At 45.6% G+C, this 18,585-nt stretch overlaps 1 protein-coding gene across 1 annotated transcript; it reads left to right on the forward strand.

Annotated features, from left to right (window-relative positions):
* The first annotated feature begins 2,586 nt into the window (after positions 1-2,586).
* Positions 2,587-15,588, forward strand: EBP (EBP cholestenol delta-isomerase). The gene is made up of 5 exons (XM_069209546.1): positions 2,587-2,693; positions 5,138-5,507; positions 7,999-8,035; positions 12,755-12,885; positions 14,587-15,588. Exons 2-5 carry the CDS (start codon positions 5,189-5,191, stop codon positions 14,814-14,816), a joined length of 717 nt encoding a protein of 238 aa, XP_069065647.1. The 5' UTR covers positions 2,587-2,693; positions 5,138-5,188; the 3' UTR covers positions 14,817-15,588.
* The last annotated feature ends 2,997 nt before the right edge of the window (positions 15,589-18,585 follow it).

Genomic DNA, 18,585 nt, shown 5'->3' on the forward strand with positions numbered 1-18,585 from the left:
AAAAGCAAATACAAATACTAGGAAATATGTGATTTTAGGCAAACTTTGAGGTCTGCAGAGCACTGAAGGTAAGAGAACATTGTTAGACCTACACAAGACACACCACCCAGGACTCCCCCAGGAGTTTAATTTTCAGAAATGTCTGGGTTTGGTAGATTTCTCTGGGTGGCAAAAGAGCCTGGGCCCAAATACCACTGCTACTGGCATTGTCAAATCAGGTAATTTTTCTTAAAGGAAATGTAAATGTCTCTACATTACGTTTTTGGGTGTTTCCTGTCATGGTACAAGGCCCAGCCACACAAGTTGGGGTATCGTTTTTATCGGGTGACATGCAGGAACACCGGATTGTAGAAAACGTGTGGCCCTCCACAGATTCCAGAACCTTCTCTCACAGAAATGAGAGGGAAATGTGTGTTTAGCCATAGTTTAAAGTTTGCAAGGTCTTCTGGGTGAAACAAATGGGAAATCCATGCAAGTCATACAATCCTGGACTCCACAGATGTATAGTTCTCAGAAATTGCTGGGTTTGGTAGGTTTCCCTGGGTGATGGCCAGAACCGAACCTAAAACTCACAGCTACCCACATTGCAAAAAAGGATTGATTTTGAGTGCAAAAAATGTGAGCTGTCCATGTTGTTTTGGGCTGCTTCTTGTTGCAATGCTAGGCCTATCCGCATAAGTGTGGTATTATTTTTAATCAAGAGATGTGTGGGAATGCTAGGTGGTAGGAAATTTGTGGATTCTTGAACTTTCCCTTACAGAAATGTGAAGAAAATATGTGTTTAGGCAAGGTTTGAAGTTTGCAAGGTCTAAAAAAAGAACCTTGTGAGAACCACACATATTAAACCTGGACTTCCTTGGCTGTCTAGTTTTCAGAAGGGTCTGGGTATGGTAGGTTTCCCTGGATGACAGCTGAGCTAGCTTCCAACTTCTGCAGCTACACACATTGTAAAACCCACATTGACTTTGCTGGATGAAATGTGATGTTGCCATGTTGCGTGTTTGTCATTTTGTATAGCAAATGCTAGGCCCTTCCACACAAGTGGGATAATACTCTTTTTATCGAGGGACGTGTGGAAACACCAGATTGTAGAACATTTGTTATTTTCAATTGAATTTTTCTGCATTTGTGGCTTCTAAATGTAAGCCAGTGTGCAAAAAGTAGACATTTTGCAAAATGCCCACTAAATTATATGATAGTATGGGTAACCATAAATCCAGAGGTGTATTAATACCCACTTTTCCTAAGCTTAGTATCTTGTGTACATTACAGAAATGTTTAGGATTTCTCCAACCCATGTTTCTTTCCATATATTTTTACAAATTAATTGCTGTGTAGTTGGTACATAGTTAAGGTACATCTCAAATGTTGGCTCTGGGTATTGTGAGTTTCGGGAGTACCTAGAAACCCAATAAAAACCTGCAACTTGAAGGGACTATCAGAATTAACGGTATATTGCTTTTGTAAATCAGCCATTGTAGCCAATAATTACAGGTGAAAACATTGTCACAAATGGCAGTTTTTTCCCTACTCATTTTCATTATTTTTTTCAACAGTTTGGTTCTTTAGGAAAACCTTAAGGGATCAACACAAATGACCCCTTGCTGAGTTCAAAATGTTTTCTACTTTATAGAAATGTATAGCTTGCTGGCATCATCCATGGATTTCACAACTGTTCCACCACAAACTGCAAGTAGGTTGATACCACAAAAAAATAGAAGAAATTGACTACCTCTTAGAGCAAATGCTAATAGTGGACAAAAATGATTTTGATACAACTATGTGTGTTCCTGATAGCTGGGAAGATTTCCTAGCATGGCAAACCTTTTATTAGTGCAATTTTTAGGAAAAACATCATACACTTTCTTGCAAAGCACTTATTTCCCGTTTTCCCACAAAAGACACAATTCAGCTGCATTTTGACCATTTTCTCAGTTCTCTCCAGGATAATATACAAACCCTGGGTATCTTTGGAGTCCCCAGAATGTTGAAAAAACAGGGCGCATTTGTGGGAAAAGTTATACAGGTTTAAGGTGCAAGGAACCCTAAACATCCAAACAAGCATTGACAATGCCAATAGGTCTGGCTTTAAAGGAATGTTCTGTGGTTACGTAAAGCATTACAGGTAATTAGCATGGCAACGGAGATGTATTTGTATGGAAACAAGTAACTGTAGCATGATATTGGTTAATAGAGCAGGTAAAGAGTTGCATGGCTGCAGCGCAGGTCACAAAGAAGCCATGTCAGCAGAGAGGGGCGCAGCCCTCCCGCATTCCCGTAGCTATGGAAACCACGATCCACCCAAAACCCAGCGAAGAGCCAACAGATGTTCCCCCTGAACATCTTGGTGGTGGAGCCAGAGTCGTGCGATAGGTGGGCTGGGCTTGGGAGAGCCTTTCGTTCGCTGGGATTGGCTACAACAGCAATGACAGGTAGAAATGTGGCGAGACGTCATAACAGCCAGGACGCTTCACCCAATGGCCGCGAGGTAGAGAGTTGGAGCGTACTTTAATTGGCTGTGCTTTTATACATAATAGTCGAGCCGCACTGTTATTGGTTCTTCTTTTTATGTACGTTTGTAAGGTGGCCGCCTAGTAGTGAAGAGGCGGTCCCCACGGAGGGGGCGTGGACGGGTCACATATCAGCGGCTCCCGCCTGGATGCCGAAGTCCTTTACGCGTGACAGCGGCAGAGGTGAGTGTCCTATGATGACGGTGGTGCGCGAGGGGACTTTGGTGGTTTAGGGCTAGTGAGTAGGCGCTACGAGGTTCCTCTCCACACCCCCCAGAGAAGGGTTCAAACTAGTGATGTGGTGAATCCCACCCTGCCAGCAGCTCAGCCTTTCATTCTCCATAGCTCGATAAAATGAATACAGTCGAAAGAACAACACTAACATTTCTTATATAGCGCCAAGAAAACCCCGCCCCCACTTCGTGAATTGCAATTCTGTATGTGCATATTTATATATATATATCTTACTACCCCCTGATTAGTCCACTTTTCATATATTTATCAAAACATAGCGAGTAAATGGTGCTGTGATCCTGATCTATACCTGGCCACACCAGAGTGATCTTTGGCAATCTCTTGATCTCCCTTTGTATCGGCTCCATTATAAAGCAAGATTTGCAGCACTTAAGCTAGTGCTCCAGTGACCAGTCAGCTACATCCGCCTTGAACTAGTTACTTTGCAGTCAGATATTTACTGGTACCTAAGACAGGGCGACCACTTAAAGCAGTGCAACCAGCTTTAAGATTACATCTCCTACTTTCTTCCACTAATGGTCGAGTTACTTTAATGGAATGACGATGAGTTACCCCTGTGTTTATTTTTTTTTCTAAGTATACATTGAGCCTGGTCACTATAACCTGTTTTACATGCACTTATAAGTTGTAGAATCATTGCATAAGCTACTTTAAGACCACTCCCCACAGACATACTTCTGAATGAACCCCTCGAACCCCCCGGCCCCCTGCATTTGAGGCAGCTTGCATGCATCCCCGCGACACTGCAAGTCGGCGGACATTGCTTCATAGTTCAGGAGGCCGGGTCTTGCTTAATGATTAAAGAAGTGCAAAAAGCAACAAGAAAGGGCCAGCAGTATTTCTTGTTTGCATTGCTGTCACCCTTCCAGGACCATGCTGCTAGTTAACCACCGATTTCAACCCTCCCTGCTGGGTAAGTTGTTGCAGATCTGGGTATTGTTACTTACTAGTTAACGCAGCAGCCTTAAACTGGGGTTGGAAGTGCAGCGTGTTCAGTAAATTATCTTCGGATGGAGAACACTAATAACTGCCTTAGTTGTAGGCGGAGCTGTTGACATTCGGGTTTTGCCCACTGAGTACTCTTTCTAACAGACATGCTTTAGACTTCAGGAAACAGCAATACAAGCATTTTGGGTGGTTAAGGTGGGGTGAGGGCGATTATCTCTGGCACAGTTACATATTTCCAGAGCTCCTAAGACTCCCAGACCCATGTGTGAGTAACTCACCAGTCCAAGCGTGCCTCTTTGAATTCTGGAATCTGTAGTCTGCTTCACCCTATTGTAAAATAAGTGCCATTAATCCGAGAATGGAGACCGATCTGGACTGGGTGAGCTATTCACGCCTGACCCAGGGAAAATTTGAGAGCCTTATATTTCTTTCTGTGAACAGGAGTGTGGGAAAGAGGGCGAGGGGCAAAAGGAAGAACACAGTCAGTCTGTCGGGGGATCAGATTTCATCCTGTGAGGTTTCAGGTCTACCTCGAAAGAACGAAGAGACGGAATGCAGGGCAGGAGGAGGGAATTCTAGTGATGGAGTTTCGAAGAGGAATACTTCGGCCAGTTGAAGATAGTGAGTTGAGTGCACCTGGTTACTGCTTTTGAAGGGTGCTTTATATACATAGACCCTCATTACAAGTGGGCTCTTAATTCTGATCGGGCCAATAACAGCAGTCACCGGCCCTTGGTCATTCTGCTATTGACAAGGCTCCTCGCGAGCGTTTTGTTCTGCGATAAGGAATGTGGATGTGGATTTTACCAATCTGCCAAGCAGCAGTAGTTGTGGTTGGAATGAAAGATTCAAGGCCGGATCCAGTTGTTAGTCAAAGACCACGAGGAAGTAGATTGTGGCTGGCGGCGGAAGTGGCGTCATCTTGAGTCTGAAGGTTTTGGTGACTGAAATTAGATGATGATTCTTTGGCAGGTTAAGGGAGGGCCGTCAGATTCATGTTACACCCTCGGAGGCTGGTGATGAGAGAGGCAGAGTGTTGTAGTGTCGTCAACACCGGGCTGATGGGAGGAGATCAATGAGGAGCTCATGTTCCCAAGGGAAGTAGTGTAAAGAGGAAAGGCCTGATACCCCAAAAGCAACCTTGAGGGACATCAAGAGGGAGAGAGGTTCACTTAGTGGATGAATGTAAAAATGTACCAATAACTGGATGAATGAATGCATGAGTGCAAGGATCATTGACAGTGCATGTAGGATGTCTTTTGAGGGAGGAAACCCACCAGTTACCGAAGAAGCACTTTTGTATAGAAGCCAGGCCTTTAGGCATTGCCATTGCATGTTTTTGAGATGTATAAGTTGTGCAAGACATGGGCAAAGGGAAGTCGCTCAGATCTACTCTGACTATTTCTGTTGTTTGTTTTTTGCAGCCTTGATCCTGAGGAGGTTTTCCTGTGATTGGAGTAACCCTTTGCGCGACCATGGTACTTGCAGCGGGATCGGAGGAGAGCTTTGGTGCTCAGCACCCTTACTGGCCGCGTGACCTGCACATTGAGGGCTACCAGCCCAACAATCAACCCATGTGGAAGATACTGGCTTTCCTCTTCTCGGTGTCGGGAGCCCTGCTGGTGGCCGTGTGGGTCCTGAGTGGGCGAATCAGGGTGTCAGGACTAGGCCCAATCCGACGCTTGGCCGTGTGTTGGTTCGCCATCTGCGGCTTCATCCACGGCGTGATTGAGGGTTGGTTTGCCCTGTACTACGCAGACATTCCTGCTGACCAGTCGTTCCTCTCACAGCTCTGTAAGTGGACTTTGGAGTCGTGAAATTGTTTTGTGGTGGGGAGGGCAGTATATGATACCCATGTCTTGGAAGTGTTTGTGAGTTACTATCTGCATGGGATTGCTTTTGCTGTGAAGTGAGTAAGTACCTCTGGCCATCGTGCTGTGCAGTTCACCCCAAAAATGTTGTTTATATAATGTTGGACAAGCATTTGCACCCGAGGTGCCTGAAACCTCGAGGGTTGGTAAGTGGTTCTGTGTTTTCAGGCTTATCATACCAATTCTATTTCTTGCATCCACAATACCAGGCTGCCCTTGGTTTCATGATGGGGAAATATGGAAGGGAAAATGAACAAAACTCTGCGATGAATTTGTCACCAAAGGCAGAGTCCGCTCACTTGGGTTGGGGTTCAGTCACTGTGGCTGCCGTTAGCATTTTGTCACAGTACCGTCATGCAAGAGTCTTGTGAGAAGTATAGTTTTTTACTTCTGACTCCTTGGTCTTTTTAGATGGTTGTGGATAGATGGGCTGATCTATTCGTGGGTGGTGGCTTTTGTGTCTGAGGCTGCAGTAGGGCGGTCTCTTTCTGGTGTCAGTGGCTGACTGTACCTTTGGAAGCTGTCCTTGGAAGAAGGCTTGCGTCTTCTATACTGCATTTTCTGTATTTTCTCAACAAGCTTCGTTTCTAGCCTCTGTTAAATGTGAGACTTTAGGAGTCTAGTTGATACTGGAGCAATCTGTCTTTTTGCCTTTGCCACTTAAACTTGGATGGGAGATTGTACAAATGGCAGCCCATCTCAGGACTCTAGCTGGTACGTAAGCCGACTCTAGTTGCGGGGAGTAAGCATATTGTTAGTTTTAGTGTGAGGTCATTAGTTTTAGTTTAGGATGTTCTTGTTAGACTGGCTGTTTTATTTCACCCTGGCCTCCCATGAGAGCAAGCAAAGAGTCTTTAAGTTAAGTGTTTTGTTTGTTATTTATTTACTTTATCTACACCTTGCTACACGGTTAGTCACCAATATCTGAGTCTTTGGGCCTGATTACGTCCTTGGAGGATGGGATACTCGTCAGAACCTGACGGACATCCCGCCCAACGTTTTACAAGTTCCATAGGATATAATGGAACTTGTTATACGGCTGGTGGGATAACGGTCAAATTTGTGACAGGGTATCCCATCTGCCAAGGCTTAATCGGACCCTTTGTGGTTTTTGGGAGGCCATTGTACAGTTTCAGCAACCCAGTCCAGTCTAAATAGGGAGCCTTTGTTAAAAATACCTTGTGTTAACTTTCTGATCTGTTGTGGAAGCCAGATCCACGTAGACCTCGCCACTTCTTTCAGAATAAAAAGGGATGTACATTGGAACTCCGTATCACGGACCATTCTACCGCGAGCTGGAATACCTAGAATAAAACCAAAATCCGACTAGGACACTTCCTTGGTCTCTTGGTGGCTAGTTGTGCAACCCTGCTAGGTGTTACTAGCATTTGCACCCTTCGCTACCATAATCACTCATCAGACCAATCTGACCACAAAAAAAACGTGCATTCTATTGTTACTCTTTCATAAAGGCTCACTTTAGTAGTCATTCTCCACACTACCTAACCCGGCGCTGCCAGAATTGTGTCCATTCAAATGTGCTGTCAGCAAGTGCTTGAGATATAGCAATTTGCAGAGCGCAAAAGATGGCTGAAGGTCCTCCTAAAAGGCCGAACCAACTTTGTACAGAAACCACATCACACGAAGCATCTTGGCTGTGGGGGAAAACTAGTCCGTAAGTTGGTTTAACGTGTGACCTTCAGGAGCTGGAAGGAGTGCATCGAGGAGGTCTGTGACATTATTATCATAGGAGGGTGTTGGAGAGGAAATCTCTTGGAGACCCTAAGGAAGAACTGTAACCTTGCAGGCACCCGCTCGGACAGTCCAATCCCTATCAGTGCCCATTTGCTGACACCTTCATGAAAGAAACGTTTGTAATTTCTACAATGTTCATAGAAGCAAATCAACTGCTGGTGCGTTTTGCGAGTGCTCTTCTAACCCAAGAAAGCCATCTTGCTGGGGACCTTCTCTACCAGACTCAGAGACAATGCGGAGAACAGTTTGATCTCCTCCCATGTATTCTCTTTCGCCATACTTCTATTTCCGGCCCTTCTTTTGCTTGGGTTCTTCCAACCTTCACTTGGCATAAGCTATGATCAGGATGTCCTCCCCTTGCCTAGTTTTACTTTTGTATCATCTGCTGCACCTTATTCTTCAATCCAAACCTACAAATATATATTCTATACTCAGAGCAGCGCAGCTGTCCCCAGGACTGGTTTGGTTGCTCTGAGTTTTTCTCCTTTTGTAAAAAGTAATATAGATTGTGTTTTAAAAAAATGTCGGAATGCTTGCAGGGGCAGCAGGTGTCGAGTGGCTGAAGTATGTTCTTAATAAACAGCCCCCTATGCACATATGTTATGATGGTGTCGTCCCACCTGGTTATGTAACGCTTTCTTACTCTTGTCTCTACACAGGGAAGGAGTACTCCAAAGGAGACAGCAGATATGTCAGGTGAGTAAGCCTTGTGTGGCCTGTAAGTGGGAGGGTACCAGGGACCGAGGAGCCTCTGTCTGATGGTGACCTGTCTACATGTCAGGGTTAAGGAGTGCAGAGAACACCCGGCACATGGGCACTATTGCAATTTTGCTACAGTGGATTTTTATGTGGCACCATGGTAACATCTTAATATAGCGTTAACTTAGCTCGAGAGCGGTAGAGTGTGTTAGGAGGCGTCAATATGTAGAATTTATATCTCTCATTTATGCAGTTACATTTCACAAGTGCATTATATCCTTACATTTTAAGCTTTTAAGATGATAAAGTGCTTTGCCGGAATCGCCCAATTTTCGGTCATGTGCCAAGGCTGGGTTTTTAACCCACTTTCCAAGGTGGACTGCTTGGCCACTAGATCACATCCTGTTTCCCGTCTGAACTCAAGCGTCGCAGCTTCTTCGGTGTGCCTTGGCTAGGGTCCTTGAGATCTGCATGTGCTTAGCACCATGAGTGGGTCCTGGTGTCACCCCGCCGCTGCAGGGGATCCCCGGAGGCACAACGTGCATGTCACTTTGCCACACACAAGCTCTTTTAACAAGGAACAAAATACGGCATTAAAGATGACCCACCGAGGATGAGTACACATTAAAAAATAGCTTTGATTATTTTTATGTGGCTACATTTCATTAGTTGCCTGCCTAAATCGCCCAGTCGGCGCAGGGAACAAATTACAAGGGATCGTACCGTGCATGTTGCATGAAAAAAAAAACCCAGTAATTTACAAGTCATCGTTGTTTTTAATAAAATCCTAAAACTTTCAGTTTTTTAATAAAAGTATAAATCAAAACTATTTTAAGTGTGAAAAATGTGCTTAATTGCAAAATCCGATCTAGTTTTCCAATTCTAAGTTTGTAATAATAAAAACACAGATTGTTCGATGTTTGGTTTTCTTTGTTGAAGCAGGTTCTTCCACTTCAACAATTTTTTAAAAACAAATATGCACCAACAGGACCTCCGTCTTTCCAAGGACATTTTTGTGAAGTACGCAACTCGAGAAAGAGGGGTTGCACTGCTGGTCAAACTGGGCAAAGTTAGAAAAATAAAAAGATGCTACAGTGAAAAGATAAAACACAAGTTTTGTTCACAAAATTCTTCTTCTTTGCGAGACCGAAATGTAGCCATCTGATAAAATTCACTGTATTCCACATGTTTCAGCCTCCGGAAAAGAGGTCAAACAGACATGAAGCAGATAATCGGATGTGTAAAGCAAGTTAAAACTTTGGTAGTCAGATTTAAATACGTACTCAAGCTTTTTTTTTTTTTTTTTGTGTGCCTTTATTTTTTTTTTTTACTTGAACCTCCTTTTTTTTTTTTTTACAGCATCACATTTACCGTTGTGTTTTGTATTCAAGGTGATGCCTCAGATCTATGTTCTCAGTGTATTCCTTAAAAATAATCCACCTTTATTTAATTAGCATGTGTTCTTTAAAGATATTGGAACAGTGACTTCAAATAAGGTGGGACTCTTTGGTTTTCGTGTCACCAGGAGCTTCAAGCATATTAGAGCACACTGCTGACCAGTTGCCAATATGATCTGTTGGGCGAGTTCTCCAGGGCCAGCAGAACTGGGGAGGGGGAGGTGGGGGGAGTGGAGGATGGGGGAGGAGAGCTAGGAAGTCTTTTAATGAAGTATTGTCGTATCCCTGGAAATAAAGACGCCAGATACTTCGGGAATCCACAGAAATGCAGAGTACCTCCTTTTTATCTTTGACTTTTCATGGGGTAGCGTCATCTAAATCAGCTGCAGTGGCGTAACATGAGCCCCCCGCATTGGGTGGGAGGAGAGCCCTGCTTAAGTGGGCCTCCTCAGCAAAAGTGGTAGATGGTGGGCCAGGGAAGGGGGCATCCTATATGTACTTTTGCAGGGGGGGCTCCCTCAGATTTCGTTACACCACTGATCATCTGTAGTGCACTGGCCTGGTCATGAAGATGGCTGACCCCATGCTAAAAGGGCACCACTTTTGATGAACCCCCATCATATGATTCAGTCTTCTTCCTTTTTTTTTTTCTTAATTTGATTTTTAGCTTAATATAGCGCTCGAATGCCCGAGGGCGTCTTGGTGCTGACACTTTTTAAAGAGAGGAGGTGGGAGGGATTGACAGAGTAACCTGAGCCTATTGTGTAAAGAGCCAGGACTTAAGAGATTTCGTGAACTTCAGTAAATCAGGGAAGTTCTTTAGATTTAAAGGAAAGGAGTTCCATAGCTGTGCTGTTCTCGTTTGACCCTGGGCAGCAGAAGGTTCTTGGCTGCTGTTGATCTTAGGTTTCGAGAGGGTCTGTATAAGATGAGTCTGTCCTGAATGCATATGGGGCAGATTTATTTATGGCACTTGAGAAAAGTCTATGAGGAGAAATATGCACCAGTCCCCCCCAAAAAAAGAGTGCTGGTGGCCCCATCAGCTCAAATTAAGCACCTACCCGGTATGAGTGACATCCAGCAGTATCTCACCTCCCATAAGGTGACAAGACTGATTCAGTTTGTTACAAGAGTGTGTGTGGTGTTATATTGCCGGGCAATTCACCACAAATGTAAGCAGTGCTGGTAAATAGTAGATTTACATGTCAGGAGCTCTCAGTCCTTCCTCCATTGGTGGCAGATTGAGTTTGTCATAGGCCACCCTCCTGTTGCCGTCACTTCATATGAGGCCAGTAAGAAAGGATTTCTGATTTCAGTACCTTTTGAAAGTACTAAGTGGAATAGTAGGTGTATGACCTCCATCTTGGCCAGGGTGACTCTGCCCAGGATGGGCAGGGGGGTATCCAGAACGTTATGGAGCTACATCTAAATCCCCAGCACCAGGCGGTTTCCAGCAGTGAGACTGTCAGCCATGTAATCTATGCATACACCCAAATATCTAATGATGGAGGGGGCCAGACAAGATGTGGGATGTTGTCCAATTTAATCTCATTTGCAATTCGCAAAGGAAAAGAGCACTGCTTTCCCCAGTGCTGATGCCATTTAACTTATAATTATATATATATATATTATGCATTGCTAGAGCAAGGGGAAATGAGCCCAAATCTCCAAGTGTAATCTGCTTTGGGAATTTGGGGCAAGCACAGTATTTCTCATAGCCAAGGCAGTGGAAGGGTACACATACACATTGTGGTGCATGTGCCACAGCTGTGACCTAGAAAGCAAATACTCTGTTAAGGAGACACAGATTCTTGGGATGATGAAGACTGAGTGTTATCAGCACATGTTCAAGGAGTAATGGTATCGGATAGCACGGGGGAGAAGGAATAGAATTGGTCAGTTGAGGCACAGAGGGTCTGTGTTTTCAGGCAAGCAACATTGTATTTAAGACCTGGATAGTCCGAGAGCAAGCAGATTCTGCAATCTTTGAAGTCAGATAGAAATGAAGGCCCTCCTTATGATCTTGGCGGTCTTGGCCGCCATGCCGGTGGAGGCAGGAAACCCCGCCATCCGGCATGGCGGCCCAGACCGCCACATAATGAAGCCAGGGAGGGCCGCCTCCACCGCAAGGCTGCCTCCGACAGGCAGCCTGACAGTGAACAGCATCAATATCCGACAGGGAAAGGCTGGCGGGAGGGGTGCTCCGGGGGCCCCGTGTGCAGTGCCCCATCGCGCAGGTCACTGCCCGATTTACGGGAAGTGATCTGCGCGACGGGTGCAGCTGCACCCGCCGCACAGAGGCATTTCCGGCTGCTCCATGTGGAGCCGCCGGCAATGTCTCAGCCAGGCATTCTGCTGGGCCGGCGGGCGGAAACAATGTTTCCGCCCGCCGGCCCAGCAGAATGTTTATAATACGGCCGGCGGGGTCCCAGGGAGCTGGCGGTCAATAGAACGACCGCCAGCATGAACATGGTGGTGTTAACCGCCGTGTTCATAATGAGGGCTTAAGTGTTTGACACTGTGTGGTATTCCAATGTAACACCCATCTGTGTTAAGGAGATCAAGAAGGGACTCCTCGGTCCTAGTCTGACACAATATTTGAGGAAGCTAGGCTGGTGGCCTGTAGCGGATGACCATTCAGCTTTTCGCTCCTGAAGTCCACCGTTTCACATGTCACCCTGTGTTCTTCCCAAGGCAAACTTACTGCTTCACATGTTTTTCTTATTGGTTTGGCTGGATTGCCTTGCCCCTACCAGCGTGCCTTGTTTTTGTTATGCCTTGTTGTTTTCACTGGGGGAGAGTGACTTGCTGGAGGGCGGAATGGGGTTGACCTACCACTCGAAAATCTGGAAATGAAACTATGATCGGCTTCTGCAGCCTGCTCCATTTTCTGGAATGGATGTATAATATAACTTGTTATGGAGTATGCCCTCCCCAGTATTTCACATCTCTGCTGTTCTATTTCATTTTTGTCTATTCCACTGCCTGCGCTATTGCACTGTTTGATTCAGTATTTAAAATGTGGAAATGGTCACACCTCTAGAGCACACAATTTACTCTGTTCCTCCTTTTTGTTTCTTGCTCTTGACTGTAACTATTTTGGTTCAGAAAATCCCTTTTGGTTAGCAAGGTTTAGTACTAAATGTTTAGAAACTTTGAAGTGCCTTTATTTCAAATAGCAGATAATGGAATCTGCTTCTTACGATGGTGAGACTTGTGTGTATCTGTGCCTCATGCAATAGAGCAAAATCCACAGTATTTTTTGTTTTGCTTAACGAGTGGTATCTTCTGACCACAGTTCTGTTTTCTTTGCCTGCAGTGCGGATAATTTCACAGTCTGCATGGAAACCATCACTGCCTGTGCTTGGGGGCCCATGAGTGTATGGACGGTGGTAGCCTTCCTGCAGCATCACCCTCAACGCTTCATCCTCCAACTGATCGTCTCACTCGGTGAGTAGCTGTCACCTCTGCTACCATCTACCTCAAGTATAGGCTTGGCCTACTTTTATAGGTGAGAGGAAGCACAGAGGTAGACCTTGGCCTCTCATCACCATGTTTATAATAAGTGTCAATGAGGAAGGAGGATTTACCAAAAAAGGTGGTGCTGGCTTGTGATTGGAGGGAGTCTGTTGTTAAGCCCTTGGTTCAGTCCAGTGAAAGAGGATGTAAGGTGAAGGCACCCTCGGACTGACTTCATGTGTTTCATTACCTGGTGCCTTGCTGTTGTTGTTGTCGGAGAGTTTAATTTTCTGTTCGGCCCTGTGTTGCTTCTAGTGAGAACTGGGATTTTGTCAATGATGGATGGTGTCTGGAGGATGCCTTTTGTCCATGCACTGAGTGACTTCAAAGTCTAACTGTAGGACAGATGGTTACTTTCTAGGTATATAAACTAACGTCTATAGGGTAACTCAAGGAGGCAACCTTTGTGTATAGTAAAACGAAAGAAAGTGCTCACTCAGAATTAATTTTAACTAACAATTTGTTAGATCTTTTGTGATTTGTTAAAGAACATCAAATCCAACAAGGCTTAATAAGGATCGTAATTACTGAAAAAAAATCCTGCTTAGGTATCTGAAATATATTTACTTCAGAACTGTTCCCTTTGCATACTAAAGAAGCACATTAAGCCAAGTGCAAAATGTTGGGTGCAAATACAATAAAACCAATCTACAGAAAAACAATTATTTGTATTGATACCATATCCGTATGCAACATTATAACCATTTGTAACTAGAGCAGATGTTGACATTGCGGCCCCATTTCAAAATCATAGACTGGGGTCTTCATCAGGAGAACAATATTTTGACAGCGGCTTGAGCCACCAATCTAGATTTAAAAAAAGGCCTAAAGTATCTGTTTAATTTACAGTACTAGGTTGTGTTACCAATGAGGATCCTAAATTCTCTGTAAAAAGAAAACAAATCCTGCTGAAAAGAGCACCATGTGTAATATGCAGGTTTGATGCAATATTTGTAATCTATCATGCAATCAGAAAGAAGAGTGTAAAAAATGTACGCTGGTTTAGAAAAGCTACGTAAAATGCTTACCAGAGCAAGTTACTAACAGTAAAGAGAGCACTATTGTGACTCTTCAGCGGTAAGTACCATGAGGATGGTTGGACCTGTATGGATGAACTTGGTAAAATGAGATCCAGACCAGACCAGACCAAAGTCTGCATTCATAAAATGGCCCTGAAAGCGCAGAATATATAAATACTAGACCTTGGTCTCAGCAGTGCTGGTCACTAGGGTCCAATCTGATGGTTATTTCTGAGCCAACACGAGGTTATTTTCTAGACCCGAGTGCTTGATACAGTGAACTGTGGGAGTTCAGGTGGCAGAAGGAGCAGTAATGATTTCAGAACTCATTCTCTAGGCTGGTAAACACCCTGGTTAGGTCCATGAAGGACCCTCGGGCAACAGATCTACAAACTCCATACCCCTCGGCCAACAGTAATTTCATGGAATCACGAGTGGTGGTAAGAGGGCTGTGCGTCATGCTTGTTGCGTAATGTTATCTGTTTATCCATAACATGAGAATTGGGAGGTAGGAGAAGGTTCAAAAGGCGCACATTTAAGGGAGTGCAGCATTGGTGCACGTTAAGCTTGCACAGAGTTTTTTTTTTTTAACTCCTTCCTTATCTATTCGCAGGACAGCTGTACGGGGATGTGCTGTACTTCTATACGGAGTACCGTGAAGGCTTCAGCCACAGTGAGATGTGGCACCCCATCTACTTCTGGTTTTACTTCATCTTCATGAACATGCTTTGGATTGTCATCCCCTCGGCTTTGATTATTGATGCCTGGGGTCACCTGAGCCAGGCCCAGAGAGTGCTCGATGCGGGATCTGGAGCACCTCCCAAAAGAGTGAAGAAGAACTGAAGGCAGGTGTGAGAGTGACATCACAGGCCCAGAGTGTCTGGGCATGTAGTCTCTTTCCAGTCTCTGCATTGGCAGGTTTGCCAACTGGCTTTTAAAGGGCGAGTCATGCTCATGTAATTATGGCATCTCCAACCCACATACGAGGAAGCACCACCAGGCTGAAGTTCAAGGTGCAGCAGCATTCCTACTCCTCAGGTCCTTTTAATGAAAAGTCCTCCATGGAACTTACTATGATTGCAGTTGGCATTATAAAGTGCTCTGGTGCCCTCTTGGCTGAGGGTAGTGGAATGCAAGATTGTACACTGAAGGAGCTGAAGGTGGTCAAAGACATGAGCTTCCTGCTGGTGGGTACCTGATGCCACTGATCAGGAAAAAGCATTTCGGGCAATGCTTGATTGTTAAACTCTTCAGTTTCTGTAACAAATGGTTGGGAGACAGAGAGCGGACTCGGCTTTCCCTCAGGGGCATCCTTGCCTTTCCATCAGAGGGTCCCTCTGTTTTCTGGAAGAGTTTTACTACTCCCTTTTGTGATGTCTTTTTGCTGTAAGACTTGCTTTATGGTTGCCTATGTGTTTGACCATTGCTCTTTGCAGATGGTCCATTGGACACTTTCACTTTCCTGATGCTTAGTATTGACACAAACCTGAGAGATCATCCCTAATGTAGGAGCAGTGTGTTTCCCATGCATTTTATCCATTGTCACTGGAAGAGGATGCATGCTTTCTGTCCAGTAAGTATGTCTGAGAATAAAACCTGTCTTTCTTTTAGATCATTCCTTGCCCATAAGTGCTGGTAAAACACTTGGTCTTCGCTTCATTTGCTTTGGGTGATCTAGAGAGCACATGCTCCCCAGCATTCCAGACTAAACTCCCACTTGACATGCCAGCAGTAGATTACATGTCTTAGGGTGCCTTCCAACGAGTTGGGTGGAGAAAAAAATATTTTGGATGGCATGATTTTTAGGACGTCAAGAAACACAGCATAATAATGCCTTCTGAGCATTATTTCTGAGATCAAGAAGCAAGGAACTGGTTCAGTCATCATGTTTAAATGGATTGGCCAAAGTGCATTTTGAAAGGGTTTGGGATGTAGGATTCATTATTTGGCCTTTCCATATCTGAGAATTAAAGCTCCCACTCAGGAAAAGTCATTGGTGTTATTAACAATTTCTTTTGGATATGTAAGAGTGCCTGGACATTTTTTAAACAATTGATGACTGAGACTAGAGCGAGTATTGCTATGTGCTTCACCTACGCTCCTGACTACATCCCTTCTGCGGGCATTTGGAGCGGGAGCCGGTGAATCAGGTGAGTATCACTACATTCAGCCCAGGTAGGCTGCACTCAGCTGGCGCAGGGTTCCTCACATGCAGTCACGACACTGAAGTGACCAGAGGTTCTCTGAAGCTCCTCCTTGTGAGGTATGAATCCAGTCTGTCTCACGAGGGGTCGGGGTGCGATGATTCTGACACAGTGGTGCCACTTCTCGGGGTTGGGGGGTGTAGCATAGATCAGGTTGCATGTCTTCTTGCTCCTGATGACCCTCTTCCCCCTTGCACGTTGGTTCACCATACGTTCCCTGTATATGGACTCCAGCCTTCTCGGTACAGCAGAGTCTTCACGGTTTCCCCTCCTGGCATACAGGGTCGTGGCTCACCACAGCCCAAGGGCTACAGTCCTCACAGCACGACAGTCTTCGCAAAGGTCCCCTTCTGGCATATGGGGTTGCAGCTCTTCATCATGCACAGGTTCTGACCAGATTGGCACAGTAATGCATATGGCTAAGTTCTGGGTGGCTCACCTCTTGCATGTGAGGGTCACCGACTTAGTCCTGCACATGAGCAATGACTGATCTGCGCAGCATCAGTTTCCTCATACCTCGCAAAGGGAGTACACTTGAAAGGGCTCCTCACTGAACCTTGTTTCCTCCAACCAGTAGGCCTTGGCCCCCAGTCCTGGTCTCAGGCAGCAGTCTTGCAACCCTCACCCTCCTCACACAGCTTGTCTCTCTGCTTGGCAGATGACAGTTTTTGGGGGCTCAAGCTCCCCTCCTTACAGTCTGTTTCCAGACACCAAGTGGTCGATTATGACTTCGGCCGACAGAAAAGTCCAGCTGCCTAAGCCCCGACTGGTAGATTGCCACCAGTGCGGCCACCTCTCCGCCAGCCCCATTATGAACAGAGTTTCCACCCGCTAGGCCAGCGGGAAACGGTCTACAGCATTGTTGTAGGCTCGTAATAGTGCCGGCGGCAATGTTGTAGTGCACAGGGTGCACCAGCACTCATCACAGAGGCAGACAATTAACTTTGTGACAGGGCTGGCCATTGGGGCCCCTTGCACCCCATCGCCGCCCACCATTTCATGGTGGTGCTACTGCCCTGAAACTGCTGGCAGAGAGGGGAGTCATAATCCCCAGGGCAGTGCTGCTTGCAGTGCTGCCCTGGCAGATTAGGAAAGTCAGCACTGCCAGTCTGTCCAGTGGCAATGCTGGCGGTCTGACCGCTGTGCTACCGCCACGGTCGTAATGTGGCGGTCTGACTACCACATTGGCGGCGGTCCAATCGCCACCTCGACCCTGGTGGTCTTAAGACCGCCCAGGGTTGTAATGATGGCCCAAGTGTGATTTAGAGTCTGAATCTTTGGTGTTTATGTTGGGGGGGGGGGGGGGGGGGTCTGCTACTTTTGAAGTGCTCACTCCTCTGCTCTCTGTTCTTCTTGAAAGCAGTCTGTCACAGCAGGATTGACTCTAACACAGGTTATGGGAGTGACTAGAGTTCACACCTGGATGTCAGTGACAGCGATATGTGTATAAAAAGGTTAGCCCGGGGCCCCACCTCTACTCTTTATGTTTCTTTTATCAGTCCCATCTCCTTCCTGAGATTTGCCCAGGCCCCTTCCTTGTGACCGCTCACTTAGACAAAGAGCACCCTTTGAAGTGTACAGGAGAAGCCTGACTCTACCTCTCTCCAGTATGTGTCCAACCCACCTAACAGGAATGCAGCAATACACAAATCTGTCTGGGGGTATCGCTCAACCTCTTCTACATGTTTCACTTGCAGGCCTCCACCTCCCAAAATGGAACCCTTCTTGTATTGTACCATCCTATCCCATCCACGGGGACGCGTACACCCAATGCATGCACTCAGCCTACACGCAATGCCACACAAATTGAAAATGAAAAGGAAAACAGTTGACATAAGCAAGCCAATTCAAAGTGCCATGGCCACCATGAGCGCGATCGTGAAGGAGAGACACAAAAGGAAAAAGAAATTCACTCACAGTCAAACGTATCGGCAAACGTGCAATTATCTATGTAACAGGGTCGATGGCCAAGGTGGTAATAAAACCACCCCATGGAGGGAAAAACAAAAAGCATTTACCAATCAGAACAAAGGATTTTTGAAAGGAAAGCCCATGAACGAGTGATAGTGATGGACATGCGGTGGGCGTTTTTAAAAACCCACTGATAGATTACAACATGTCAGAGCACTTGCACACTCGACCTAAAAAGGATTTGTTCACTCCTACTGATAACTACATGGTATGCTGACACCATGGTGCTTAACTCCTGGTGAAAGCAGTAGCCTCTGGCCACTATGACGGTAGCGCTTTGGGTGCACCTCTCAGGCCAACAAGACTGTTGATAATGATGCGGTCTCTAACATGTGTACAGTTAACCATCTAAAGTGGGCTTCCTGAACTTAAACCTGGGCTGTGCAACAATGTTCTTGAGTTTTATATTTATGGGTTAACTTGGCCACTTTTTATCT

This window comes from Pleurodeles waltl, chromosome 10 (genome assembly GCF_031143425.1).
Source record: "Pleurodeles waltl isolate 20211129_DDA chromosome 10, aPleWal1.hap1.20221129, whole genome shotgun sequence".
NCBI classification, from domain to species: domain Eukaryota; kingdom Metazoa; phylum Chordata; class Amphibia; order Caudata; family Salamandridae; genus Pleurodeles; species Pleurodeles waltl.